This window comes from Astatotilapia calliptera, chromosome 22, assembly GCF_900246225.1.
Source record: "Astatotilapia calliptera chromosome 22, fAstCal1.2, whole genome shotgun sequence".
Taxonomy (NCBI): Eukaryota; Metazoa; Chordata; class Actinopteri; order Cichliformes; family Cichlidae; genus Astatotilapia; species Astatotilapia calliptera.
This window is the reverse complement of record NC_039322.1, coordinates 15,096,475-15,124,290: the sequence shown is the minus strand read 5'-3', so window position 1 is coordinate 15,124,290 and position 27,816 is coordinate 15,096,475. Positions and strand designations below refer to the sequence as shown.

General features: G+C 40.8%; 1 protein-coding gene across 2 annotated transcripts; it reads right to left on the bottom strand.

Annotated features, from left to right (window-relative positions):
- Nucleotides 1-127: 127 nt before the first annotated feature.
- LOC113014347 (E3 ubiquitin-protein ligase RNF19A-like) lies at nt 128-27,816 on the bottom strand. Of its 2 annotated transcripts, none has more exons than XM_026155804.1 (10): nt 27,660-27,816; nt 9,843-10,719; nt 6,357-6,565; nt 6,058-6,202; nt 5,767-5,929; nt 5,368-5,482; nt 5,035-5,193; nt 4,052-4,271; nt 3,306-3,449; nt 128-3,181 (listed from the first exon to the last, which is right to left on the bottom strand). In XM_026155804.1, the coding sequence occupies exons 2-10, from the start codon at nt 10,448-10,450 to the stop codon at nt 2,395-2,397; spliced, it is 2,550 nt and encodes an 849-aa protein (XP_026011589.1). In that variant the 5' UTR covers nt 10,451-10,719; nt 27,660-27,816; the 3' UTR covers nt 128-2,394. The 2 variants fall into 2 exon arrangements, with proteins under 2 accessions (XP_026011589.1, XP_026011590.1); XM_026155805.1 differs by lacking the exon at nt 27,660-27,816 and adding an exon at nt 27,267-27,630.

Sequence of the window (27,816 nt, the reverse complement as noted above, 5' to 3'; positions counted from 1 at the left end):
AATGTAAAAGCATGTACTGTATGTAAATAGACTGAATGCAAATGTAAATAAACTGCTACAAGAATGCATTAATGTGCCTGTGTTTTTTCAAATTGAAACACGAATAAATGAACACAAAACGATCACAGCAAGCTTGATTGTGAAGTTTATTAAACGATATGCATTTGCATGCACATTATAAAGCAAATAATTAGGTAATACATACTTTTTAAAATATCATAAGCTTATCTGACCCAATTAGAAAACACACCTGCCACTCGTCTCCAAATAATAAAACCTCGGAGGATCTATTTGACTCTGAAGTTGTATCATTTTCAGCAGCAGGTAGGTTACAAAACGGAGGGAATAACCTGCAGCTAGAGGCTTGTGAGGTTTACCAAAACATTTTATTTATTTATTTATTTATTTTTAGCAGATAGCCAGCTCACCACGAGCTGCCTGACGTCACAGAGGAGCAATCTGTGGTCGGGCTGAAAATGTGCTCCAGCTGCTGAAAGCTACCGTAGCCTGTAGTGTCACTGTGCTCACGATACTCATGATGCCGACTGCTTTGGATTAAAGGGATCTTATTGCCAACTTGTGCATGACATAAACTTTAAAAACTTTGGCTACTTCAGGGGAATATTAAAAACAAATAATCCTAACAACGATTTAAATTCAGATAAACATTTTGGTTGTGAGTACTGGGTTTAATCCAATATTTTATTGCTCTGATTTTCAATTTCTACGCACTAAAGTAGATTGCTTAAAAAATTATTCTGTCACTGTTGACGTGTCCACTGCAGCGGCCTGAGAGCGGCTCTTTGGTAGTTAACACCAGCTACTGCGACAGTCCGCATTAGCATTCTGGGAATGGTGTTTATCAAGTTTTGGTGCATTTTATGTGGCAAATATAATAACTATCAAATTGTTTTTACATTTATCATTTGTTGAAACACACAGAGAACAAAAACAAAACACAATAAAACCCCTCCCCCTCCCCCGAAAGGCACTGTAGGTTCAATAATTATAAAATTATCTGCATTAATCATTTGCAAGGTCTTCAGAAACATCACAAGAACATGTTGTAGTTAAAATACACCCAAAGCTCTGAATAAAAAATAGCTTTTTGATTTATATGAGGGGAAAACAATTTAACATTACTACTGTACATTCGCTACTGAATACTGATTAAGATTTATGTGCTCGGATAAACTTCTGACTGCAACTTGCTGCGGTGTGCCTGACACGCTTGTTCTTACTGCGTGGGTACTTCTAGTAGTTCTAGTTTTAAAACAAGTCTGAAATGCTTGTTGAAATGTTGGGATCTGCTTTGTTTTGTTTACAAGGAACAACTTAAAAATCCCTTTTCTTAAATACGCCGCACGATTCAATTCAAAGCTTGCAGTGAAGGTTTTTATATCTGCACAGGTGCAACCAAAACAACAACAAATAAAAAAGGAGAGCTCAAGGGATGAGTATTTGAGTATTTCTGATATCACAGTTCCCACCCGCTTATAATAAACAGTTGGACCCAACACAGGGCTTCAACATTAAAACCAACTTTCCCAAAATGGAAAATAAAATAAGCAAACACATGACAGGAATCACGTTTTAAACAAAAAGCAAAGATAATATTTTTCTTATATATGATTGCAGACCATAAAATCTGCGGGTGAATAGCTGGTCCCTCTAAAGTGTAAATGCTTGGCAGACGCCTCCACGCTCCTCTCCGACTCCTCTCCGGCGTTTCTCGCTGCCATTTAAAGAATTCACAGAAAGAGCTGGTGGTGGACCACAGCGGGGACACATCCCTCTGGTTTTTGCTCGTTTTTTTTTTTTCTTTTTTGCTAATGTGCTCAAGGAGAAGTTGGTGTGGATTTTTTTTCTTTATAGCAGCTCAGTTTTGTCAAGACATTTTATTTGCTCTTATCCGGCTTTTTCAGTTCTGCTTCTTTTCTTATTTGGGGAGGGAAAGGGTCAAATCTGGTTTGTGGGATTTGGAAAACCCACCAGGACTGAAAAGAGTTTGCAGATCATCATGAAAGCTGGACCTTCTGCACCACCTGATAACTTGCTTTACACACCTGTCCCCGTACATGCAACTCTACTTACTATAGGCCTTGAAGCACTGCTGGGTGCTTTAACATCTCGCTTAGATGTCACACATCTGGTCATGTTCTTGTTGCTCCTGAAATCCATCCCTCTCTCTCCATCTCTGACTTAAACCTCAACCCTGACATTCAGATATTTCTAAAAATATATATATATAATTAATTTATAGCCTTAATCTTGATCACCAGCTTCCCAAGATGCATGGAGGGTAGGGACGGTGCCTGCGTTTAACAGTGGCACTGGGTGATAAGGCTAACTGAGCTTGCTGTGTTTGTGCAGTATCATGCCTGAAGAGCTCCTTTAGATGTCCGTTTGTATACAGCGTTTTCTCGTTTGGTTTACAGGCTGCACAGCGCTGCAAATGGTCTCCTTCAAGCTCTCATCCTTCTCTGGCTCTGTGTCACCAACACTCTCCTCGCTGATGTACAGAAACGTCCCGCTACTTCCCTCTTTTGGCGAAGCAGGTGGAGATGAAGACAGCAGGCGGCAGGTGAAGGCTGAGTGGCTAATCTGAGGCGGGAAGTGCTCCAGGCGGTCGTGTTCCACCTCTGGCATGGGCGTGATGGTGACGTCACTGAAGGCGCTGATGGGATTATGAGGGTGGGCGTCCATCGGGGGAGAGCAGGGTGCAGGAGCCGGTCTCGAGGTCTCGGGGTCTGAGCAGCTGAGCTCAGATGAGAAGTGGCTACAGTGCGACTCAGCCACAGAAGGAAGGCTGCCGCTCAGGGACGGAGAATCGAACTCTGAGGAATTAGTGCTGCGCTGCTCCAGAAGCTGAGTGTCCATGTCTGTTTGGATCTCGTTAACTTTTGCCTCTCCTTTGCTGATGCTGCTGGCTTTTTTCCAACGCTTGCCCTTGCTCGTTTTGACCCCAGAGGTGGAGGCATCCTTTGACCACGGCGGGCAGGGGCAGGAGTGGTTGGCTTGCTGAGCACAGCGACAGGTGGAGGGACACGAGCACGTAGCTCCTTTCAGGCCAGCAGAGCTGCTACTACAGCTGGCTTCATCCAGGCTGCTGCTGGCGCTTCCGTGTCTCACCTTCTCCTGCTTAGACTCCACGTCTGCCTGCACCTCCAGACTGTTGTCTCTGCAAAATCAAATCACCTACATTTAACTTATTGGATCATAGGGCAGCTGCCTACAAGTCTAACAAATCTAGGTCACCAAATTCCTACTAGAACAAGGAGGATGTGTATAATCTGAGTGCTGACCTTTCCAGAGACATGTAGGCGTTGAGGATGGACCCCGCCATGGCTTTTGTGCTTGCGTTGTCGCTCATTGTCCCCAGACTGACTGTGGCAGACTCCCCACTAAGGCTGCAGCGTTCCTTCTGGACGTCGGCCTGGACTTCCATCCTGGAAAAGTAAAAGCAGTCAAAACAACTAGAAAGTCCAGTTGACAAGTGAACAACAAGCCCATCGATGTAGTTTCAGTCCTAAAACATTTAACACTGATAAAATGGTCTAAGGAGCTTGGAAAGCTCTAAGCTACACAGACACTGATAACATTGTGCGACTGCACCATTTGCCACTCACATAGAAGTGCAAAATTTCTACGATGAAGAGAAAATAATACAAAGAAAAAGAAAAAAAAAGACTAACATGCTTTTTTCTTTTAAGTGATGAAAGTAAAGAATGACGTCTCATAGCTTTTATTTTGAGTGCACTGCTGAGTTAAAGAAAGGAGTTAAGGAAATTTAGGAAGTTAAGGGTTAATTTTAATTCATCTGTCTGTTTTCTTAACCCCTTATATTCAATTTAGGGTCACGAGAAGGGGAGCTGAACCCTATCACAGCTTTTATCAGCTGTCAGCGAGAAGTGGAGTCCATTAACAGGGCCAACAGACACCCATTCACAAGTACGACCAATTTAGAATAGCTATTGGATTTTCCCTCAGACAGTGTTCTGTTTGGGCTCATCTGGGCGTGCTTATCACACAATCAGTCCAGTCCATTTACCGGTTGTAGCAGCTGCCCGAGAGGCTTCCGGTGATGCTGGTCCCAGCGAGGGCTGTGGTGCTGGCATTGTCACTCATGTTATCCCGCTGGGTGGAACTTACGCCGCAGCGCTCCATGTTGCTTCCGCTCACACTGAGGCTCAGGCCCGTCAGACCACCAACACTCGCACCATCGCCGAGGCTGGCGTTGTTGAGGCGAGTCTCCGCTACTGAGGTTGTGTCTGACCAGAGAAAAGGGGGACACAGTGTGAGCTTTTATTAGGCTACAGAATAGTTTGATGGACAAAACTAAAGCAACAATGTGGCTTTCTGATATAGTATTACTGTATCCTGTGACTATAAATGCCCAAAGAAGTGAAACTAATACAAATGGAGCATGGTCAGTAACGTCAAAGTGGACACACATAAGTAATAAACTCAGGAGTGAACTTGGTATGACTTTACCATGCATCCTGGAACAACACATCATTAAATTCTCATTGGAATCAAAAGGACATCATCACGTCTCACACCTTATGTTTCTGAAAAGGTCAAAGTCTTCGCTGTCATCTGTACTAATAATTATGACTTTCATTGATGACAGAAGCTGCGAGAAAACAACACGTCTCGCCGTCACGCAGAGCCCCTAGTTCATCACAATTGCTGATATCGTGCCAGTCATTTCACACAGTCACACGCCCTGAATACTTTTCTGCATCTTCCATCAACAGCCCTTTGAGTAATGAATGTCATGCGCATAAAAACAAAGGCATGGCCAGATGTAAGAGTAATGACTGGTATGCATTCCTAACCGTGAGAACAAACTCATACAGTAATCTTTTCTATCAACCCTGTTAAATATTTAACCTGAAAATTGACCTAAGCTAAATGCAGAGCACCATGGTGCTTAAAACAACATTTTTAATTATTCATTAACGGATCATTATTGTCTGAACTGTGACTTTAAGTTCTTCCCATAGCCTGTGTACAGTATAAGACTCTCACCTGTGGCTGCAGCACCGTTGCCTATGTTGTCATTTTCATCGTCAAACTCAATTCGCACTCCTTTCCCATTGCCGGCAGAGACTCCACAACCTCCGCTCCGGCACAGGGAGATCGGGACAACACCGTAGACGTACGCAAGCATGATGGGAACGCCAATTCCTAAATAACACAACATGAACAAAAATTATTATGACTGACACTTAGGTAAGGTAAGCAGATTAACTAAGAAAATACTGGTGGGCGAAACATGTTTAAACTCAGTGTGTTGGTACAAGCAAGGCACAATATGAAGGCACAGATGGTGAAACAAAACAAAAAGACATTTTTCCTCACCAACAGTGACCGCGGCAACCACAGGAGACACGATCACAGACAACGTCACGCCGCCAGCTATCACCAGGTTCCTCTTGTGTTTGGAGATGTCTTTGCCTTCATAGCGAGTATGAATCTGATGGGAATAATTGTTCAGTATGATTTAACTTCACACGCTTTGCAGTAAAGCCACAAATGATGAACACACACCTCCTTTTGTCCCCACATCTCAAGGCTGACATTTGACAAACTTGTTACATGCAAGATACTGTACTAGGAACACAAAACTGGTACAAAAAAAACCAAAAAAAAAAACAGGCATAACACAACCTCTCTGTACTAATCTGCAAGATCTTCACCACTTCTCACTTCTCTGAATACACACATTTTGTACCCCTGTTGCCTGCTGGGAGCTCTCACCTTTCTGCCCACATAGACAGGGATGCCAATGATCATTGCAGGGATGGCGATGCCAGCAATAAGGGCGATACCCACAGGAGCACCCACCAATGTGCCAAGCTGCCACAGGATCTTCTTCTTTCTGCTCCACGGCTTCTTCCCCCAGAAGGTGCAGCCCGATGGACTGGGAGGAGACAAGAGAGATAAAATAGTTTCACAGGGCTAAGACAAAAAGAGAGCTGTAAATATTAAGCTGTAAATATTAAAGGAAACCTAAAAAATAAGAAAAGCATAGGGCGGAGGAAGTCTTACCTTAAATAGTGCAGATCAGAGATCTCCTTCATGCAAAGCCAACAGAACTCACAGCCGCAGACGGCGCAGGTCATGTGATTGCAGCTTCCATCGTTCATCTTGATGATGTAGGCTGCACAGCGAGGGCATGGTTTGATGTCATCACCTGGTGCAGAATAAAACAGACTGAATATTGTGCTTAAAATGATAAAGCTTCTGTGCACTGTGAATTTATCACAAGTGTCCTTTAATGTGTAATGCCAAAGAACAGGTCAGGTTAATCTGAGAGCTTTGTATGGTAGCACCTATCTGTGGGCTACCTGCAGCGCCGCTCTCCTGGCTGTAGCTGAGTGAGGACGACCTGAAACTCCTCAGCCGGAAGTGTTGGGCCCTTTGCTGCCGTGCGGTGTCGCACGTCTGGTTGGGATGCCACAGCTGTTTGCAGTGGTAGCAGAACTCTGTCCCGCAGCCCTCACGCCCGCAGGTGATCTTTGGGCAGCTGGCACATCCAAATGCAATGACTGCATAACTAAAAAGAGAAATGATGGTAAATAAAATTTGGTGAGACAGAATGGACTTGCCGCTACAGGTATAATCAAATCTGGAGGATGGCATATCACCATAGCAACCTACATCAGTCATCACAGTGGCTTATTAGAGGGCTTTTTTTGTGGCAGGAATGTTTCTTTTTATAAATGAGCACATAAAACTTGACAAAGTGACACCATAAAAGCCCGTTGCTGCAGCAGTCATTTATATCCCATCACAACTGCTGCTTTAAATAACCTGCTTTTATATCAGTGACAAGAATATTATGAATGGTAGTGACTGTTTCCCCCGAGCTTGCTGACTCAAAGCCCCCCTCGTGTCCCTCCAGGGGTGAGACATGGGGGATGGTTTCTGTGTTAGATACCGCAGCAGATATGACAGCTTCATTTAAACTCAGAGGCATTCAGGATCCTGCATGATGGTTATCACGGGGACGTGAGGAAAAGCAAAAACAGTGCGACAGCAAGCAGCTTGTAAGGAACTCTTAGTTGCTCCACTCAAACCCTGATCATCTTCCACATTTCTAAATGTGATTGTGTGAGGAGAACATGGAGGACGAGCCTCTTGCTCAGTTTAGGATGAATTCCCAAGAAAAAAAGACAAAAAAACCCAAACTCAAATTAAACAGACGCTGCAGCACCGTCTGACGTACACAGCTGTGAGTCAAGATCTTTGTTAACATGAGATGAGCATTTAATCTAATATAGCCGTTAACATCAGCTGACAGCAAGGGAGCAACAGCAACTGCAGCTGGAAACTTAAAGAGGCACGCTATTTGGTGGGAATCAATGGGATTTATAAGTTAGCGAATGAAGCAAAATGATAAGTTTGGAAGACAAGTTAGTCATACTAAACCCTTAAGGCTAACCTTACAAAAGGTAGATTAGAGTTATCTTAAATGCAAAGTTATATAATTACATCTAACATTTCTTCAAGGTCAGTGGAGGAAGGAGGAAGTTAAAAAAGAAATAAAAAAAAATAGAAGCAGTAGAGTAAATATATAAAACTATTCATCACATGTCAAGTTTCTGATGAAAGAAATGAAAGTGAATGTAAGCATTAACAGATAAACTCTGTTATCCTCTTATTGACACATTTGACAAGCAGCAGTAGAGGCTGAATGTGAACATGTACTTAAACAAAACAGCCAGTCTGCACAGTTTCTAGACAGTCTACACTAACACCTTGGTGAGGTGAACCGATGGCACGTTGTAAAAAGTGGTAAAATATTGCCAAATGGCCTTTTGGTATTATCCCCATCTTGTTTTCCTCACATACATTTTACTGTCAGACCATAATTCAACCAGTTTTAACTGGTAGTGTAACACCTACAGTGATATACTTGGGCTCAACTTTTAAAAGAAACCCCAAGCTTGCCCAAAATAGAAAAACTGTTTCGGTTATGCTTGCATGTAACTAAATAGGACACCATCCGAAACTGAGCAAAACTTCACTGCATAAAGATGATTCAGCTGTTTATTTAAGGAATAATGAGGACTCAAATTTGACAAACTTCACAGTTGAGCTGACCAACAGAGCCCAGTAATTTGCACAATTATACAACAATAAAGACTGAGAGCATTAACCAGCGAGGAGAGTGGCAGCAAGCCAGAGTCGAGCTGTTTGTAGCTGAGTTGCAACAAACTCATGAAAGAGCCATTATTCCAGCAGACAAGGGTCAGCACTGTTGATGCAAGACGATCATGAGAGTGAGTGAAGGGTGAAACCATTTCTGAAGCAGACAACAACAGAGCTGAACTGATCATGGCTGACTGGAGCAAAAATATAAAAAAACAAAGCAAAAAACAACAAAATAGTGCAGCCAGCACCTGGAGCAAAACCAAATACACACTGATGTAAGGGTACATTAGCAGTACACGTATGCTGTGTGCATGGAGGCAGTCACGGCCTAATGGTGCAATGAGAAGCAAGAGACGTATGGAGGTCAGTTCAGGACCCTGTGAGCAAACTATTGAGTCCCTCCCGGCTCGAAACATACAAGACCCTGAACTGACCTTAACCCAGTACTGCCTCTGACATATAAGAGAGAGAGAGAAAAAGAAAGATTTCCAACTGCAAGAAACAGCAGTTTATTAACATTTTTAGGAGGTTTGCAGAGCTCGTTTTTACCCCAAACCAGCAACTTGCAATACTTGCAAATTTTTTCCAACTTTAATAATTGAAATAGGGTTTTTGTTTTGTCTTTTTTCATTCAGCTTATAACTTGTTATTTTAGGTTAAATAACTTTTCGCCTTATTTTAAGATTATTATCACTGAAGGGTGTGTTATGCTTTCCTTTATTTTCTGTCACATGATGCTGAATGTTTATACTAAAACACTGCCATAATTTCAGATAATCTGGTCCGCGTATATAAAAACCTTTATACTACTCAAAATGCTTGTTGTGTGGTGGGTCTTCTAGTCTGATGTCAGCTGATCATGAATTTCCTTATATGGTCATTTAAGGCACAGCTACACTGATGGGAGGCGGTGCTTAGAATCACAAGGTTACAAGCTAGCCAAGTACAGCCAATCAGGAGAAAGAAGGACTTAATTGTACAGAAGCTAAAACGGCGTGTTATTGGCCAGTAGAGGACATACAGTGCACAGGCCAGTGAAGAACAAGTAAAATACACCTGATCCAACCATAAATTAGTTCATGTATTGTTCAGACTGTTATACATGCTCCTTCATTTGTGGCTATATACTGAATATTTGCTCATTTACAACCTATTTGCAGTCTGAACACAGCGGGCATCATCATAAACTGACTGCTCGCTGCTTTTGACTGACAGAATAAATGCGGCTATTATTGCTACGAGTTATTTTTAGCCGAGACATCAATGCAGAAGCTGGAGTAAACTTCACAGGGTCAGATTACAGTCTTGAAATTTCCTTGATCTTCTGCCTTAGTGTGTTATTTTAGGAGTTGGGCACTGGTTTAATCAAAGTTACAGAAGATCAGGCACATCTCAGGTAATTAAAACTAAGATTTTGGCCCATATGAATTTGCAGGTTTTTCAGGATAATATCACAGGCTTAAAATTTTGGAAGCTGTCTGAAATTTACACGTGCCTTGTTGTAATTAGTGCTGCAAATCTCAACTTTCCTTCCTACTCTTCAGTTACATTTGAATGTAAATCTAAAAGCCTTCATTTCCCAAGTTTTTGCCTTGTGTATTATGTTTGAACTACACCAACTAGTCCTGTGTGTTATTCACTCAGGGGCCATCTAATCCCTCAGCTGTGGTTCTTACCCGCAGTCAGGGGCTGGGCACCAGCGGCAGTCAGGTTCAGCCACCAGCCACCTCCTCAGCATGAACTCCTCGTACTTGTCCATGAGGGCTCGGTCTCCCAGGATCATCCTGATGTCGTGGGGGTTGAAGCGCTCAGCACACTCGGGGCAGCTGATGTTGACTCGTGACTCTGAGATCTCGATGCGCAGATACTGTCGCAAGCAGTCTGCGCAGGAGCGGTGGTGGCAGGTCATGATGTCTGGGAAGTGATCACGTGCGTGGCGCAGTAGGCACAAAGGGCACTCCAGCAGCTCTGACGAAGACCCTGGCACTGAAGAAGTTGACGCTACATCTAATGGAGAGTTGGTTGCAGTTTTATCCTGCAAAGTCTCTACCTGTGCAGTTTCGAGGCTGACGACACCATCCACCCCAACTTCAGCTTGCAGAGCCTTCGCCTTGCGCTTGGGGTCACGTTCGGGCCGGCGTCGGCGCCCAAAGATTGCATGGAGAGAAAGACGGCGCTTCTTGGGAGTCTTTCTAACTGTGGGGAGGCTAACAGAGGAGCCAGCAGAGTGAAGATCTCGCTCTGAGCCTGTGCTGCCATGATGCTGCTGGTGCAGGCTGCTCATCACGCCAAACTGGGCGCCACTGGTGCTGTGACCAGCAATTACCACATTGGGATCGGTGATTAGAGATGGTACGGAGAAGGAAGACGGAAAGAGGGACTAGGGTTTAAGGAAGATGCTCAGGAAATAGACTGCTATCTAGGACATGGTGGCAGGAACCTGATTTAGGAGGTGTGCAGGTGTGTGAGATGATCTGCCCTTGTTTTAAGTCACACCAGTTTAAGGGGTTCCTTTATGGCCAAGATGAACAAGTTCAGATGTAGGCCACAAACCTGAGGAAAAAAGAGAGAGAGGAAAATATCAGGTGCTGTGCTGAAGTCAAATGCATTAATTTTTAATTATCTGCTGCAAAAACAGAACCACTTGGCTGCAAAACGAGGCAACACTATTTCAAGATGCAAAACAACCATCCAACTAAAGAGAATCTTAAAAGCAAGACAGCCATCCGTGAGGCTGTTCACTGGCCTCTGTGTTAAAGCGTAACCACTTCTTTGACGTTTAAGAGTTTTCTGGCAGACTGCAGGCATTTTCTCAGGCGTGTCTTCTGTGCCTCTGAGTGTGTGCATGCTATTATTCTCACATAGCTGCATGCTTTCCCTCGAGTGTGTATTAGTCAAGTGTAGGCAAAACAAGACAAATCCTGCGTTTCCACCATAGATCTCAAAAGCAGCCACAGCTGTGCCTGTAGTTCTCTGCAGCCTCACCTAGCCTTAAGTACTTTCACTGCTTGTTTGCACAACTTAAGCATAAGCTCTTCACCTGTAAAAGCAGCGTGAAAACGCACTTGTGGTGGATGTGAAGGGTTTAAGGGTCAAAATAACAGGCATAACAGAGGCGAGTCTTAAATTTCATTGACTAATCCAATCTAGCAAATGAGATCAAAAATGCTTCATGAAGTTCTTTTAATCCTAACCACCTTCCACCTGACCTGGCCTATTTTTATCCAATCCATCCAACACAAAATTTACCATGATTGTTTTGCTTTCAGCAAAATATGCACGCTCTTCTAAACACAATTTTGTTTCCACACCTTTATCTTCTCGCAGTATTTAAAAAAAAATACATGAATAAATAAATAAATAAATAAACAGAATTACAGAAATCAACGCTTTCCAAGTTTGCCCTCACTTGACATGTCCTATATAACTGTGCTCATGTTTGTATAACTGTGCTCATGTTTGTATCATGAATTGCAAAGTATTTTAAAAACCCTAAAGCAATATAAAGGACAAAAGGGATTTCTACTGGCTGCTGCAGGCTGCAAACTTGTGTTTGCCATTAGGGACTAATTTCAGGAAAATTCCAGCGGGAGCCAAAAGGTGACTAATTAACAAGCCTGTTGCAAATCTAAACTGGGACAAAGCAACCATATGCACTCTCGTAACCTACAAACCTCAGTCTGACTGGCTGCTGTTTTTCCACCTTTAAGTACCATGGCATGTAGGCCGAAGTCAGCATCAACTACTTTAATGTTGGGGAAGGCTAAAAAGAAAAAAGTCTTTAGTTGCAGAGCCTGAAACCAGATTCAGTTCGGCACCTAATAATAACATACACTCAACTAAATTAATGTAACATTTTAACACTTTCAGTGAATCTGGTTAGTGGTTTGATCACGAGCTTGAAGCATTTTAAAAAGGCCATTAAAAGATTATAAATGCAATAAAATTCAGAAATGCGGTCTTTCAGGTGCTCACACTCAGCTCTGACTGACAACACCCAATAAAATCTGCAAACATCCAAAAAACAAAAAAAAAACAAAAAAACAAACAAAAAAAAAAAAAAGATGCTTGGATCAAATGACTCTTGATCCCAAACTGCCATTTTTATCTCCCAGTTTAGCAGCAGGCAGGTTCAAAAAGAAAAAACAAAACAAAAAACAACTCAAATGCATCCCAGTAGCCTTTTGATGCTGACTGAAACTAAATTCGGCCGACTTTTTGCACATCTACAAGCTCTAAATACAGCCAGTAGTCTGCAGACAGTGTCACGGCATAAGAGTCCCATCTCTTCAGAGACAAATATCCTGAAACGCACGTATGAACATGACAGATGTATGCAATACACTGGCAAACGCACATCTGACAACACATAATGTATTAAACCAGATGCAGGACTGTATCTGTATTACTGTTGGGACAAAACTGATAAGTACCTACCATTAGCATATGCCCTCATACCTAATGGCTACAATGCAAATGTTATTATAATATAAAAGACTTTAATTATGGTTAATAGCTGCCAGTTTTATTTACACAGCCCTTCACCTGCAGTTAGATGCTCCTTGCACATTCCCAGTTGTGTCATTAACATAATGAATAATGTAAATAAGGATAACCCTTAGTGCATAAACGTTCATATATATTAATGATAAGCTGCTCCTTCTCACACACACAGCAAGGGGGAAGTTACTTTGATGATTCCGTTGTTGGGAAGCTTTTACTGCATTACTGTAATATAAAGTGTTGCCATCAACTCAATGAATAGTATTTTATTTCACTTATCTCTTGGCAGCTCTACATATGTGTGTGTGCGTGTGTGTGTGTGCGTGTGTGTGTGTGCATGCGTGTGTGTTGAAGAGGAGAAACTATGACCGTAAATGACAGCAGTATGCCGCAGTCTAAAGACATAAAAATCTAACAGATAAACACCAATAAATATTTAACTGTTCATTGTTTTTATCTGAAGTCTGTTGCCATTTGTTAGTTTAATAAGTAGAGTTATATATGTTTATCTGATGTACAAGTTTATTACACCAATCAAGAGACTGGCTGGCAACCCTTTGGCAACCTCCGGTCATTAGGGAAAAATGTGTAGTGGTTGCTGGAGCTTGCTGGGTGAAATTGGCTGCAAAGAGGGTGCTGCCTCTGGTTATTGCTTTGGTTGCTCGCACATTGCTGTGGTCACCTGCAGTTTGCATGAAAGATGTCAACTTATCTGCAGACACCCACAAGCTAAACAAGGTGTGGTAGTGAGACAAAACGTTTACTTTCAAAGTAAAAGTTGTGCCCTCCCACTGAAACCAACATGTATCAAAAACAGTGCAACTTTTACTTTAAGTTTAACTGTAGCCTTTACTGGTTTGCAATGCACTCTTCAGAGTTTCACTATTGCTTGGTGAATATTTCCCAGATGGGACTGCTCTCCAGGCCTACATAAATGGGGCTTTAGTAACTTAGTATTTACTTACTAATAATTACTAACTTTTGACTCATGACTGGTGGTTGCCAACTGGTCTCTAGACCTGTGTGACTGAAGCCTTCAGTTTACGTGCACATCAGCTGTACTGATGTGTGAAATCCCCCAGAAACGATAGTTTTCTCAGCACTAAAATCCACACAACAATATTTGTGTAATGGTGGGCTCAATCTTTTCACTGAAATCCATGTGGAATCATCAAGATTTGGTATAAAATAACCGGTCTCAACAAATTCATCACTGGAGCCTTTAGAAATAGAAATGTTGAATTGGTCCAGCCTTAAATGTTAACAACTGTTGTCATCATATGACACAAAATATAGAAGTATTTCTTTCTGTTTTAACCACTTGGTTGAGGTCAATAATTAAACTTTATATTTGTTAAGTACAGCACTTCAGGTTGCTAGGAAGAAATTACAACAAACAGACAGTGTGCAGAAGACTAGACGTTTCCAGCAGACATTTTTTCTTGACTTTACCTCATAAGTATTTTTAATGTTACGTTAAGCTGTGCATTTAACTGTCACATAAAGATAAAGGAGAAAAAGCGTGCCAACCATAATTGCATCTCATTAGGCTGTAGCATTGCAGCCAAAGAATGAAAGTTGTAAAGAAGAATACACCTTAACTGGTGACTCCATTTTTTTTTTTACTTTCTTTAAATAAGAGATTCTGCATTTGAAATTTAAACTATGAAAAGCTGCTGTGTGCAAGGTGACACATGCACAGTGTGTCACTGACTAACAAAAGCAGTAAATCTTCCATATATAGGGCTTTGGAGCGTGATGTCACGGGGGTGGGCGTGGAAAGGATTTTGGCCCGATCCGCCATTTTGGGGGTCTAGCGCAAGTGAAAAGGGAGCGAAGGCACACACAACAGCCATGGTTCGTATTTGCTGTGTGGTCGGCTGCAATGTTCGATCGCACGACCAGCAAGAAAATAAGCTTGAAAAGGGTTTATCTTTTCATTCTTTCCCAACCTGGAAGCAACATGAGGCAGCTCGTGTATCGATGTTAGCAAACGAAGGCGTCCAGCCTGGATAGCAGCTGTGAGACGAGCTCCAGTTCTCTTCCATCTCCAAATATCTGTTGGTGCTCCAGACAGTTTCATTCCGGTAAGTTCTAAATATGTTCATATCACTCTTTATAGCCTATTAGTTTCATTTTCAATGCACTCTGAGCTCATAGCAAATTAGAACAAACATCCTACTGAGTGATTTTGCAGAACTACCGTCTATTTATAGAGTTGCTAATTATTTGGCATTATTGCAGCAAACCAGCCTATGAAATGGATGAAACATCGTGACTGGGTCCCAGCGCTACACGAGGGACCTGCTTCAAACAAACCACCATGCCAATCAGATTACTTCTTCCATGTGAGGGTGAAGAGGTGACCCTCCTGGATAAGATGGTGAAGGTTTGCTGCGTTTGGTGAACAGTGTGATAATAAAACCAGGGAAGAATGAAACCTGCTCCTGTTAAATGTTCTTAAGTCTTGTGCTGTTATTTTTTTCAAAAGATACAGTAAATAAAGTAATGTTAGTAGTGGGTGATATCATGTAAACACTCATGATTTGGTGTAAACATTTTGTCATTTGTAAACTATAAATGACATGGATTCTACACTGTTACTGATGTGATGCTCTATAAGGTGGTTTTAATAAAATAAAATAAAAAGAGGCAAAAATTAGTTTGTTTCTTTATTCAACTTTTGAACAGTGGGACTCAGTCAGTACATATTCAGTAAATGCAAATTATTTACACGGCAGTGCACTACAGGCATACATCTAGACTCCTCCACAGTAGCAGGTGGGATTTTACTTTTTTGAGGACGGCTTCTTTTACTTGTCACTACGGATGGTCTGTTTATGTTTTGATCAAGAGCCTTTTTTTGGGCAGCTGAAGAGGAGAAGTCTATCTTATGGCCAACCTCTGGCTGTATCTTGGTCACATTACCCAGCAAAACCCAGTAAGCAGGTTCATCTGTAACAGTCCTTGTGCCACGATCAAGACTGTTGCTTCTACTTTAAACAGAAGAGCAGCGACATGGCTGCAGTTCTCTGCGACTCCGGCCATACAGCTGCAGTGGGCGACTTCAACCTTCCCTGTGATGCTCACAGTGACCCATGGCTGCAATGCTGGTTCATTCAGTCTTTGAGAGAGCAGCACCTGAAACACACACAGACAAAGTTCATTTAAAGACAAGAACTATGAGCCATGGCCGACATAAATGTGTTTTATCTACTTTATCATAAATGTAACAAAGTGTTTAGAAAGTTAGCACATACATGTGATTTTTCATTTCTTTATGTGTCCATCGCTGCATGTTAGTGTAAATCTGTCTGTTCTCTGTCAGAAACCTGCCTGCAGAGAATGAACCTAAAGTATGTAATGCAAGGATGTCATCACTTTAGAGATGGGGAAAGCATAAAGTGACAATTATGAATCACTTAATATGATAAGGAGATTCTGCAGGTCATTAATCAAAGTATAAAACTAAAATAAAATGTATTTTTAGTGACACAGGATACAAACATGGAAGCAAGATGTATAATTAGGATTATTTATAATAAATATGAATAAATTAGTGCAATTTCTTTAACCATAAAGAATAACTAAATCCTTCAGGACAATGTCACATCAATGCACTGAACTCACTGTTATCCCTCTAACAGCCTCCACATGTTCTCACTGTAATTTCCCCTCATGAATGAATTTATGCTGCACTAATGTGAATGTTTGCAGGGAAATCAAACGCATTTCACACGCAGTACTCGAGCTGACTTACCTTTGTTTGAATGACGACTTGTACGCGCTGACTCCACAGACAAGGTACGAAAATATGTCAGGCTACGTCAGTAGCGCTAGGTGTTCGGGGTTTCTACTCCACGGCCATATTTCATACGGGTCCACATTTCCAATGCACGCTATTTTCTGCAAGTACCGCTGCTTCGCCTCTGGACGCAATCGGTCTCTATACAGTTCACTCTCTTTTGAGCTGCTTTTAAGCATCTTTCTTGTAGTCGTCGTTCCAACACAGTGTGTTTTTTTGATTCGTAGACCCCGAAAATGGCGCTGCGCTCCCACAATGCATTGCGGCGTGACGTCAACTCCAAAGCCCTATTAGACTAGGGACCCTGAAGGCAAGTTATCATACAGCAGGCGAACCGCAACATGGGAAGCACAAGTGTAGGTGATGCCTGAATCCTGCAGTCCTACATTATAACACAATGTAATGACACACCAGGCGAAGTAACCAAGACATGGAGCAAGAGGAAATTTTTACCAAGACAGAAGAGCAATTTCAAGCAAACCACAAGTCAACGTGAAATTACACCCTCAGGCATAATTAAACTGGAAAATCCTTCCTCTTCTATGTGCCAAGCCTGAGCGGGACTTTCCATGTGACTTAGGTCAGTATGCACGATTGTGCGAGCACACGCACATGCATGTATTCAGGTTTTGTGGCTCAGGGGCAATCACATGCAAGCGAGGCTTACACACTGGGATGGTGTCCCAGTTCTTGAGACAACCTCAGGGTAAAAATCCTATTGAGATAGAATAAATGCTTTCAGTCTTCAGTCAACTCTTAAAGGAAATCGCCAAGTTCGCATCAGCTCATGCAGTGTTATGACTACCATCGTGAGATGATTTAATCCCATGGTTTTCAAATGAAGATGCAGGTCAGTGTAAGGCCACATAGTTGCCTTTCATTTGGAGCCACACTATAATTTGTGTGTCAAAATGAAGAAGGGGAAATAGCAGTAAAAAGTGTCACTTGGCGTTACCGCGGTAATGGTTTTAACACGTAAAGCTCTTGAGACCAGAGCAATAACATGTTGGCTGCTGAGCTGCAATAAAGGAAATAAATCCAGGTTTCTCTTGCCTGTAATTTTGCAAAGAGACAATTAGGTGCACAGCCAAACTGCAATGGAACATTTTACGCTGTTGCCCTGTGAGTGCATGCTGGCACATCAAGCCTCAATTTCATAAATACTTTTGGTCATTTTTGAACTATTGATAAGTTATAAACAGAACCCCTGGCCCTCGCCCAAACAAACATCCTTTTCCAACCATTTCCAGTACCATCATTACAAAGTGTTTCTTCCACTTCCAAAGGTAAACAAGTCCATCAGCTTAAAAAAAAGCATCTAACAGTCAACATGTCGCTGATGATGATTCCATTCATTTAATACCATGTGCTGACCCGAAAAATCACCTTGATCTATTCAGCGGTAAGGTCACACCAGTGGAACGCTTCATCCCCTCGAATCCAATCAAAATGTCACCACTGGTTTTACAGACATGTGGACAAGCTCTAATCTAATGTACATATTAACTGATATTAAATGTTTTCCATATGATATAATATTTTTATTCCAAAAGTAGCTCTTAAACTCAGATAAAGTGAAAACAACAGGACACATATCAACCTCACCAGAGACCCAATGATACAATATTATCACATTTAACACACAGCAGAATATGAATTTTAGACTGAATTTTGATATTAGCATTGGAATAATATTTTCATGTATTGCAAGTTATCACCTTTTATCAACTTCAATTTATGTCCTTGGAGTTAAAGTTTGTCATTATCTGTGTTATGTAATAAGAAAGTCCAGCGTCTCTTGTGTCTCTTTCTTCAGTAGCTCTTATTGCTGTAATATTGCTTTGTGAAAAAGACAGAATGACAAACGGCTTCACTAATAACAGTCATAAGCATTGCCTGCGCCTGACAAACCGAAGTGTTTGTATTACAGTCTGGACGACTGTAGTACTGCAGGTATTTTGAATGTGACACACTTGACTTATAGATTTTGGGTCATAAGCTGCTTATACAGACTTGGACTGCACTGATTCAATATTTGAATCCAATATCAGACTCACGAAACTAGATCAGATATCAGTGACAATGAAACAATCCACACTTACAGTAACATAACTTATTGCTGTCAACTTGATTTATTTATTATTCCACTTGGTCACATGAGTGCCGCTCAACAAGCTGTATACTACATACAAGAAGAGCCATAATGCTTTATTTATGACACCATGATCTGTTTGTGTAGATAACAAAAGAAAAGGGGAAAAAAAAACCATGAGATGTGGACTGGTACATATATAGCACGGTTCTACTCAATTTGGGCACTCAAAGAGCTTTCTGCTACAAGCCTCATTCACCAAATCTCACACACATTCATACTATACTAGGGCTGCTCAATTAATCGAATTTTAATCACGATTACGATCTGGGCTTTCAACGATCATTAAAAATGACTGAGCCGATTATTAGCCCCTCCCTCATTTATCCGCGACACCTTAAAGGCCAGTCCGTGAAAATATTGTCGGGCATAAACCGGTCCGTGGCGCACAAAAGGTTGGAGACCGCTGATTAAGAGGACCCGAGGGAAGCTCGGAAAGCTAAGCAGAAGTTATTTGGAGAGGAGAGTGACTGCCGTTGGTTGAAAAGAGAGGTAAAAAAAAACAAAAAACTTCAGTGGTGTTGCACACTATTTTATATTATTTTTTAAAGTCATTGTTAACCCTTTAAATCCGGTCAGAGCAGCACGCTCCGTTTTGTGTAACTACTTTTAAATCCCTGTAGAATCTGAACCACGTAAGCTAGCGCAATAATTTGTTTTGCATATGAAACCGGAGGAGTTGTACTTACAACTTATGCCATCAGCTTGTCCTCGGTCACGGTTTCCTTCCACATATAGCTTTGCAAAAATTGCATAAAAAGCGCTTGCAGGAACAAAAACATAATATTCCAGAAACACGCTTTGCCGATCCGATCAGCTGTTCATAACACTTCCCACAGTGAAACAGATGTCAGCGCGAACTGTCTCATGTCCGCCATTTCCTGGCCGAAACCGGAAGTGACGTCATTTTCGCGGAAATGTAGTTTTTTACTTGTAGACCTTAAAAACCTCTACTGGTCATGTTTGACTTTTCTGAATAGTTTCTGGGATGCTTAGAACTCAAATTGCACTGCTGGAAATAGTTTATTTTGATGCACCTGCTGTTTTCTTTGCAAATTTGCATCATAGGATTGTTTTTTTTGTTTTACCTGCAGTGTATATAAAAATTGGTGTATCTCCAAAATAAAACTATGAAGACACTCAAAATAAATTTCCTGTTGTTGTAAACTATTTTTTGCAACTTTTTTGTATTTAAAGTTTTGAAGGATAAGCCTCTTAAATTTCTCCAAGTAGAAATATATGTAAAAAAACAAAACAAAAACGATTTTCAATTTTTTTGTAGTTTATTGCACTTTTTTGCAATTAATGTAGTTACTATGGACTTAATGCATACATATTATTAAAATATGGGCTATAACAGTTATTTAGCAACTTGAAATGCTCCCACAAATGGCACTACAACATGTAAAAAAATAATATAAGCTCTGGCGGACTTGGTTCTATAGTAGGTCTTAAAGGGTTAAATAAATATCGTCAAATAATCGCGATCTCAATTTCAGTGAAAATAATCGTGATTATCATTTTTGCCATAATCGAGCAGCCCTATACTATACTACACTATACTCTACTGTATCTAAGCACTTATACCCAACATTCGGATACACTCACACACCAACATTTTGCTCAAGGGTAAATGGGCAGGATGTGCCAGGGATCGATGCACCGATCTTCCAATTGGTAGAGGACGCGCTCTACGACCTGCGTAACAGCCCCCACCTCAAAGATTTAAAAATAAATAAATACATACAGCATGAAAAGCGCAGACAGTGGACAATGCTGATGGACCAACAACTGGACAAGCGACAGACCGGTTGTACCACATAGTTTTGACACACTGCAGGTGAATGGGCAGTTCAAAGCTGCCCACAAACTGCCTGCTCACTGCCATCGTTGAACCATAATTACCCCAAACGAGGTGCACTCAGACTCAGAGAGGAATTTTGTCACTTATTTTACTAATAAATAACAATTTAGCTAATATTTGGGGCACATAAATCTGTAATGTTTGCTGATGGACAGCACACTAGACACTCTAATAGAAATACTGTGTTGATTAAACTGGCATTTATATATATGTTTCACTGAGTGCCTAGCTGAATTCTCTCACCTCCCAACCCAGAGTCACACACCCTTCATAATGAACCAGAAAACATTTGTTTTGTGCCTTGGGAATCTAGGCTAACATAATTACGGTCCTGTACTTTAAACAGCTAAGCTGTCAACCCAGATGTGGCATTTCCTGTATCATGAATTGGCCAGTTTTTGTTTTTATAATCTACTTTTTCTATTTTTGAACCGAACCCAGTCCGTCACATTTCGGCTCTCATCATCTGACGCCCGTCTCATGTTGATTTAAAATAGTTTGCACTTGACTATGGGTGCTTTTTTGGTAATGTGATAGCATTATGAGGAAAACCTTTGGCGGTGAGTTTGGTGAGTCTATATTTAGGTAAAGATGATGCAAGCTCCCTGGGATATTGATAAAAATACTTTTACCATCCCAGACTGGAAATAAGTGGCTCTGAATGTTCCTCAGAAAAGTGTTTATCACGTACGCCAACTTCTGGTTACATTCCAGCTTGAGGACAGATTTCCTGATCATGACAATGCATTCAAAGTTCTTGGCGTGGGGCCAGGGGACAGCCCAGAGACTAGATGACAAACGCTATAGAAAATCTATTTTTTGTTTTACATAGCTGTGTTTACATATCACACCAAGAAGAAATAATTTAACTTTTGTACAGCTGTCACTGCTTCTATCCACGGGATCAGACGCATGGAAGCAAATTCAAACTGGTTATTGTTCAATTTCCCCGCACTCATAAGGTGTAGGCCAACTTTCTCTCAGCTGGACATCGAAATAAACCTGAAGGGTAATGACTCTATTGAGCCCATTATTTGCCAGACAAATATAATAATAATAATGTCTGACATTAAACAGAGAGTGGGGACAGGCTGTACATGAGCGAATGCCTCTGATGCTGCACTATTTACTAAACAGAGTCACAGGCAACAGGGCGAGGTACTTTTCCACTGTATCTGCTACACAGTGATGAGACAACAGCTTCTTTTGAAGTGCAATGATTGCGTAGCAAAACTCTATCATGTCATTATGACATTCATCTTCATGTATCACCATGGAGACAGCAGGGAAATATGACTTTCTACCACCTAGGACAGGAAGTGCTGATATCATTTTCCTATTTCACAAAGGGATAAACGAGAAAAATGAACCATTTAAATTTCACAAGTCAAGACACAAAACAAAAGACATAACTATTTGCAAAGCTACATTATAAACAAACTTTTCTTTAAGCTCTACATGCCAACACATTGTAATATAAACACAGTAAATAATAAGGCTGTGTTATAAAGAATGGACATTAGACACTCTGAGTGAGCTCTGCTTCATCCAACCATAAACGGGAAATAATGAACCCAACCACGGAGCTGTTGTGCATCGAGCTTTGCGTCAGCACGGTTAATGCCATATACCGACTGAAATCTTAAGCATTTCCAAACAGAGCTGAGAGCAAATTTCTCTCTGCAGCACAGCAGGGTTGTGAACTCTGCCATCATAACCACAGGGTTGTTGAAGAACTTTCCAGGCCTAAACTCCCCTCTGATCAGGCTTATGGTTAATTTACAGTGCTATGGTTGTGTCTCTTTGTGGAGGTATTGGTCTACAGAGGGCCTCTGGAGAGGGGTTTTCACCCTTAGCAAGCATGCCCTCGTCCAGTCCTCCATTAAGCATCAGGGAAATATGTATTTTAAAGACGTTAAAAGGTTTGTGTTAAAAGCCTGAACGAACAGAACCAAATAAAGTTTTAAAAGTAATAAAATAAAGAAATAACCAAGTAAATCTTGTAACCTAACAACATTTACTTTAGTTGGATGTTGACAATGCCCATCTTTGGCTTTATGCCGCTGCTTTTCATTTCACACAAACAAAACTGAAATTATGCCTGCCAGAGCCTGCCATGTAGCCAACGCCGCTGTCAGCATTTATACTTATGCATGGTTTCCCCGCACTGCCGCCAAAACACTGGTTAGCAGTGGGATATCTCTACTCGAGGTGATCCTTTCTCTTCCAGTCAATTAGAAAAATGGCAGAAGAAGAAACAATGCAATCAATCAAAAGGATATAAATACCATCACGAATGCCAAGTTGCTTGGTGATTTCTATCCAGATGCTCTGAAAATTCAAGTGTTAACTTCCAATAACGTTTGTGAAATTTGTGGTTACTTTCACAACTGACTGGCTATGGCAATGCACGTCTGTGTCACTGGATGCTGTGTACACTTCAGTTTCCAACATGACATATACTCCAAAGTAGGGCTGCCACGATTAGTCAACTAGTTCCGATTACGTCGACTATTAAAATCGTCGACGACTAATTTAATAGTCGACGCGCCGTTTGAAGCTTTGTAAGATCCCAAAAGACGCAGGAATAAGTAGTAGAATTTAAGAGTGTAATAACGGACTGAAACAGAAGATGGCAGCACTGCATGTACAAGGATGCAAGCTGCCGTTAAACCCTGAAGAAGAAGAAGCTGTGTCCCAGAATTCATAGCGCGGCCCAACGCATTTGTCAACAATGGCGGCAGCTAGTTAGTTTTAATATTACTCTTATTATTCTTTCTGGGTCACAAAATAAACATTTAACATGTTTTCAGGCGAGAATGTAGCTGTGTAAACCTCAAATATCTGCTCAGTTTATCAGGACACCACATATTTTCAAAAGCGCTCCGACGTTTTCTGAGACGTCTGTTACCCACCAGCTCGATAGCTAGCCGGGGTTCAAGGCTCACTCGAGCCTGTGAGAACACCGGACTCCCGGCAAATCGTTTTCAAACCCACCGCCGTCTTTCGCTACTCAGGTTAAACATTTAATATAAGTCACTTAGATAACTTAAAAATTTTATTGTTTGGCTTTTTTTTTTTATATTTTATTTGTTCCTGAGTAAATCTGCTTGGCTGAGAAATAAAGTTATAGTTTTTACACAGCTGAATAAACGTCAAGCAGACAACTGATTATCAGAAGTATGAGATACTCGAGAGTATACTCCGGTGTCCTGTTATATTTTAGATAGCAAGGAGCAGACGGCTGAGTTTATTAAACTCCACCAAAACAATCTGGAGATGTCATTAAAATTTAATAAACTATCATCTTGTCTTTATTTTTAGTTAGCGCATACCTTAAACACTTCAAGCTGTAAGCTAATGATAGTTATATAAGAGCAGATGCATGCTGGTGCAATAAACTGTATGTTTTACGTCCAATGGATGCATGATCTGATTATTCGACTAATCGTAGAAATAATCAGTGACTAGTCGACTGTCAAAATAATCGTTTGTGGCAGCCCTACTCCAAAGTAACCACATTATCAGATAGATACAGACACATATGAGCTACGACAGACGCGAAATGTTCAGCGAGCAGATTTTTCAAGAGATCACTGTAACAAACGTGATACTTGCATTCAGTTTTAGTCTCCAGTTAACAAAGAAACCAATTCGCGTTTTGTACCTCACTCCTTAGCTGGTGTTTGAGGGCTAGTGGACATTTGATGCTCTGACTGCCTAAGTAACTCTCTAATCTATCAGCCTGTCACATGTCAATCAATTATATCCATACCATCTCTTAGTTTGGACGGGGACACACCACCTTTACGTGGCCAGCTGTTATTTCACTGGTTGTCACCTGAAATCGCTGAATATCATTATCCGCGTCATTTCTGGTTGCTGCTAGTCACATCCTGTGTCGCCGCCCCTTTAATTCTCAAATATGAAACCGCAGTTAAATATCACCCAGGTCTTTATTTTAGAAAGTACCTAAAATATTTTACAGTGCTCAAAACTGACACAGTGGTGTTTGACTTATGCATATATTTAACAAGAAAACAGCTGTTATACTTAGCAACCAGAGAGGAAAAAGAAATACAAACTTTAAAATAAACCTACTTCAAATGAATGGCAGTGTTCTTCTATAGTTGAGTCACACTCTCTTAGGAAATACAGCATATTTACTAGATGCAAGTCATGTTCTTCCCTTTCTTTGCTGATGCATTACCATCATTACGGGTCAGTGGATTTGTATAAAGCCATTGGCAGGACATGTATTGTGCCACAATGTGACCATGATTGGAAGCAGAAAGGAAACTTTTCAAGGGAAAAATAATAACTATATAAGTAAGAGGAAAAAAAAACCTCCTTGTGCTGAATTCACTAGACCGGTGATGCTTTCCTAAAGTGTTTGGCATACGTAGGTCGATATTTAGGATTCCAATTTTTGGTCCACTGTTAGTTACTAATTTATAGTTCAATAATGACTTGTTGTCTGAAATCGAGTTATTCATTCAGTCTTAACTGTCCTGCTCTTCTTCCTCCAAGAATACCACAGAAGCTCATGTACCCTCTAAATCATCTGAGTTAACAGCAAAGTTGGTGATGAAGACATAATGCCAGCCTGATGTAAACATTACAAAGCCAAAGTCTTACAGCAAGTGAAAGGGCAAACACAGATGTCATGAATGATGTCAAGAGATTCCCAGGAACGAAAGTCATATTTTTTGGGGGCCAACACTCATTACTTTAGGGCAGAACAGGAGACATTAGGGGAATCCACTCCTTCAGTTCTCCACATTGTGCATCTCATCATCAATACATAACATAACAGTCCCTCCACTGTCCGCTAAAGACTTTTCACTATAAACAGCAGGAAGCAGATTAGTGAATTTATGGGGGACGGGGGACAGCACTAGCTATTTCTGTTCTACAATGAAGGAGGAAAGAAACCCCCATAAACAACGACTCACAATTCACCAGCAGAGATGAGGCTCACTGTGCAATATATGCCATGGACACACTGATTTCACAGCCTCTAAATTTATTTGGCTGAAATTCTACTGCCAAAGTCTACTAAAGCTACAGTAGAAGGGATATAACAGAACTAAGCTGAAGATTAAAATATGTCCTGCTTTAAGACCAGGATGAGTTTTATGCACATTTACTACGATATTCTTCAGAAGTCTATTTTATGTTATCTGGATTCCTGGTTACATAATCATAAACACAAAGATAAAGCTGTAATATAACCTATTACTGTTCCCACATAACAAAAGACTCACATTTTAATCATTTGTCACAAGCAGAAAACCCTAAAAACCCTATTAACCCTATTTGACAGTAAAAAAAAAAAGATGTTTAAATATTCTCTGTCAGTTCCCAGCACATACTTATTTGCTAGTTCATTCAACAAGCCACAGAAAAAGTCAACATACGTGTATCATTCTAATAAGATAAGAGGGAATACTGCAATAGAGCAAATGTTGCTTCAGCTCAAGGGTCTTCTGTGGCTCGGCCACAGGTTACTAATAAAATAAAATAAAACCAAGAAGCTTTGAAGGAGTTTCATTTCAGCAGATTTGACAATTTGAGACTAGTCATCAGCTGAAACCAGTTCTTGTTTTCTGTCCCCAAACTTGGTTAGCTGCAAATAAAAGTTAAATGTATTATATCATAAAAGTACAAGAAGAACATTTTAACCTACTTTTTAGAAACCACCAATACACCTGTCAAGGGTTTTACCTAGCTAAGAATGTACTTTTTATTAAAGGCAAGGCAGGCGAGGACACAATGAGTCGGTGTTACCTTACCTGACAGAAACCTAAGGTGTTCTGATCATGTAATAAGGAAAAATGCAAATCATGCTTGAGTAAATAAAGTTCTCTGATGAATTTCCACGAGGGGCTGACCTCTATTAGTCATCTCTTTATTTATTTATACATTTTTTAAAAACAGATTTTCTCATCCGAAAATAGCAGGTGCATAAGATATGTGTAATATTTCTTTTAAAACAAATTCCTAGTTTCAAGAGATGTAAACAATAACATATATTTATGTGTAACATGGCAGTAGTACTACAGCAACAAAAAAGCTGACTAACCAAGTCACTTGTGCCGCTGAAAGAATAGTAAAGTTTGAGTTTCTACATTAAAACACCGAACTGACCAAGTTTTCCTAAAGCTACAGCACAAATGGTTTGGTTCTGTGTACAAATCCCAAATCTGGAATTAATTCTGTTCAAGTGAAATGCTACAGGGGATCAAGAGCAAGCAAAAGCACCGTGACTCACTGACGGAAAGCCCCAGTGAAGATGCCCTGAATTTATTTAACATGCATGCTTTAAAAGTCAGCACCGCCATCGAGGAAGGACTGAGCAACTGATATGCTACTACTAATTAAAACAGTGATACAAAGCGACAGCAGTAAACAATGTACAGAAGTATCTGTATTGAGATCATAATGTAATAGTTAAATAGATTTTACATGCAGGTTACTTAGTGTAAAATCATTAACCTTCCCCCACAACCCCCAAAACAGAGAAGTAAACCGTCTTCACTTATAGATATATATACATACATACACACATACATACATGTATACTATATATGTATACATATATATTAGCCTAAATGTCTAACAAAACACAAAAGCAGAAGAACTTTGGCTAAAGTTGCATATTTTCCGAAAGTTCAACTGTGGCCACGGCTTTTAGAGCCCTAAACTAAAAGCTGGAAAGACCCAGCTCTGTCAACTTATTTTAAAAGTAGTAAAAACGTTCATGCATGAGATACCTTACTCGTCGTGTGGAGCTCAGCGCAGAAACGATCTAATATTGTTTACAATTTCCACTTGGCTAACCAGGGTTAGCCTGCTAGCTACGGGTGGCTAGTGACTTAACTTTAATCGCCCAAAGAGTTGCTGAGCAGCTGAGCCGAAGCCAAATGCTCACTCACTAACAAATACTTCAAGTGGGTGGTTTATATAAGCACCCCTTCGCGCTCGTAAACCTTTATTTGGTGTCGGATAAAGGTTTCTGTCGACCACCACTTTAACAAGGAAATTTTACAAGCTAACAAAGCTAAAAAAAAGAAAAAAAAATTGCTAGCATCCCAGCAGCCTCGAAGAGAAGGAAGTTCTGATCTTACAAAAGCTCAGCTGGTTCGAGCTACGAGGTGAAAACTTACCGTCGTACAACCTCCCCCTGATTTTCCTTTACTTCACAGCTGAAGTGTACACCGTTGTCTCCATTTCGCAGGAAGCAGTACCTGAAAATGTGTAGCAGCAGAAAAAACCTGGCAGGACAGCCGAGGTACATTCCCCGAGTCTGATTACCGCGGTCAA